Source organism: Tupaia chinensis, unplaced genomic scaffold (genome assembly GCF_000334495.1).
Source record: "Tupaia chinensis unplaced genomic scaffold, TupChi_1.0 Scaffold140061_1, whole genome shotgun sequence".
In the NCBI taxonomy this organism is placed as follows: Eukaryota; Metazoa; Chordata; class Mammalia; order Scandentia; family Tupaiidae; genus Tupaia; species Tupaia belangeri.
The window spans coordinates 33877-35320 of NW_006199940.1; the positions used below are offsets into that span (position 1 = coordinate 33877).

General features: G+C 65.9%; 1 protein-coding gene across 3 annotated transcripts in view; it reads right to left on the bottom strand.

Moving 5' to 3' along the window:
* SHARPIN (SHANK associated RH domain interactor) overlaps window positions 1-1444 on the bottom strand; it is a 5815-nt gene that overhangs the window by 804 nt on the left and 3567 nt on the right. The window contains exons 4-9 of one of the 3 annotated variants that reach the window (XM_014593271.2): window positions 1122-1251; window positions 884-991; window positions 698-806; window positions 475-625; window positions 294-403; window positions 14-209 (exon numbers count right to left, since the gene is read on the bottom strand). In XM_014593271.2, coding sequence (XP_014448757.1) covers window positions 120-209; window positions 294-403; window positions 475-625; window positions 698-806; window positions 884-991; window positions 1122-1251 — 698 coding nt within the window. In that variant the 3' untranslated portion in view covers window positions 14-119. Of the gene's footprint in view, window positions 1-13; window positions 210-293; window positions 404-474; window positions 626-697; window positions 807-883; window positions 1028-1121; window positions 1252-1444 lie in introns of all 3 variants that reach the window. The other 2 variants (XM_027765961.1, XM_027765962.1) reach the window with 2 other exon arrangements.

Below are 1444 nucleotides of genomic sequence, written 5' to 3' on the forward strand. Positions count from 1 at the left end.
ACCCGCTCGGCACCTGTGGGAGGAGAGATCATCCCTGCTTGTTCTGCCGCCCCTGCCCTCTCTGCCTCTGCTCTAGCACCTTTGCCGGTTGTTAGGAGGAGGCAGCTGGAAGGGGGGTCTCATGCACAGGGCCTCTGGGTGCTACAAATCTCACAGCCGGGGCGGCTTGCGGTGTTGACAAAGGTGCAAGAGGGACACGGCCAGCCAGGCTGGGGAGACAGGGAGACAACTGCTTGACCTCATGCCCGAGGCACCCAAGCCTGACTCCCTGGCCCAGTCCACCCCTTGCCCACCTGAAGGAGGCTGGGGAGGCTGGAACTAGCTGGTTGCGAGGCTTGGGGCAGCCCCAGTGGCAGAGGAAATGAGCGTGCTGGCTCTCCATCCATCTTCTGGGGACTCTGTCCTGTGGCAGAAGGTGGGACTCAGGGTTTTCCAGGCTGTACCCCACCTCCTCCCTCCCAGTCGAAGCCTGACCTGGGGCCTCTTGGGCTGAGAGCAGGTACAGGAAGACAGGGTCTCTGTCCTGCCGGACCCCGTAGGAGGCAAGGCTGCGCTCAGGCACACACAGATGGCCCCCGATGACCCAGCGCTGCACAGCCGGTGGGAAACCCAACTCCGAAAACACCTGAGCAGAGCATCGGGGCCACTGTCACCCAGGGTTCCTGCCCCAGCAAGACTCCCCAGGCCCCGTGCTCACCCGCTCCTGGAGGGCAGCTATGGTGCAGTGGGGATGCACACGCAGCACGAAGTGGGCGGAGGACACAGCAGAGATGGTGGATGTGGCATCACCCACGGTGACCTGCAGCCTAGGCCAGAAACTGATCAGGAAGAGGAGGGGCGGGGTCCGGGCAGGGGTGGGGGGCAGGGAGAAGCCAGGCCTCACTTGATGGGACCTGGTGGGAAGCAGGCTTCTGGGAGCTGGACACTGAGCGCCGTGTGGTGCTGGGCCAGGGTGGCTGCGGCCTGGGCTGCGCTCTCCTCATCCCCACCTGCAATGGCCCCGGCCAGGCGGCTTGCCAGCTCCTCTGCAAGGAGAGGGAGGAGCAGGGGGCGCGGCCGTCCCCCACCCCCACCCCCAGCCAGCTGGGCAGTGGGCAGGGGCGGCCCCCTCCCCTGAGGCTTTCTGCATCGAGTCTCCAGGGCTTCGGAGAGGGTCAGCCTCAGGTTGAGGGGCTTTGGGTATGGGGACTTCTATGGGCAGGGAAACAGGATGTGCCTCTGTACCCAGCCCCGGGAGAGGGCTGCCACTGCCTAGGAGAGAAGATGTGGGGCGCTGAAGACCTCGGCCTGTGCCAGGCCCTGCGCGGGCAAACGGCTGCGGCCCGGTGTCTTTAACAGCCACGTGCCACTTGGCCTCCCCGGAAAGCCCGGCCCGAGGCTGACAGTCCACACTCAGTGCGCCTGCACAGCACGGTGGACCAGGGTCACTGGAGTGCCCCTCCCC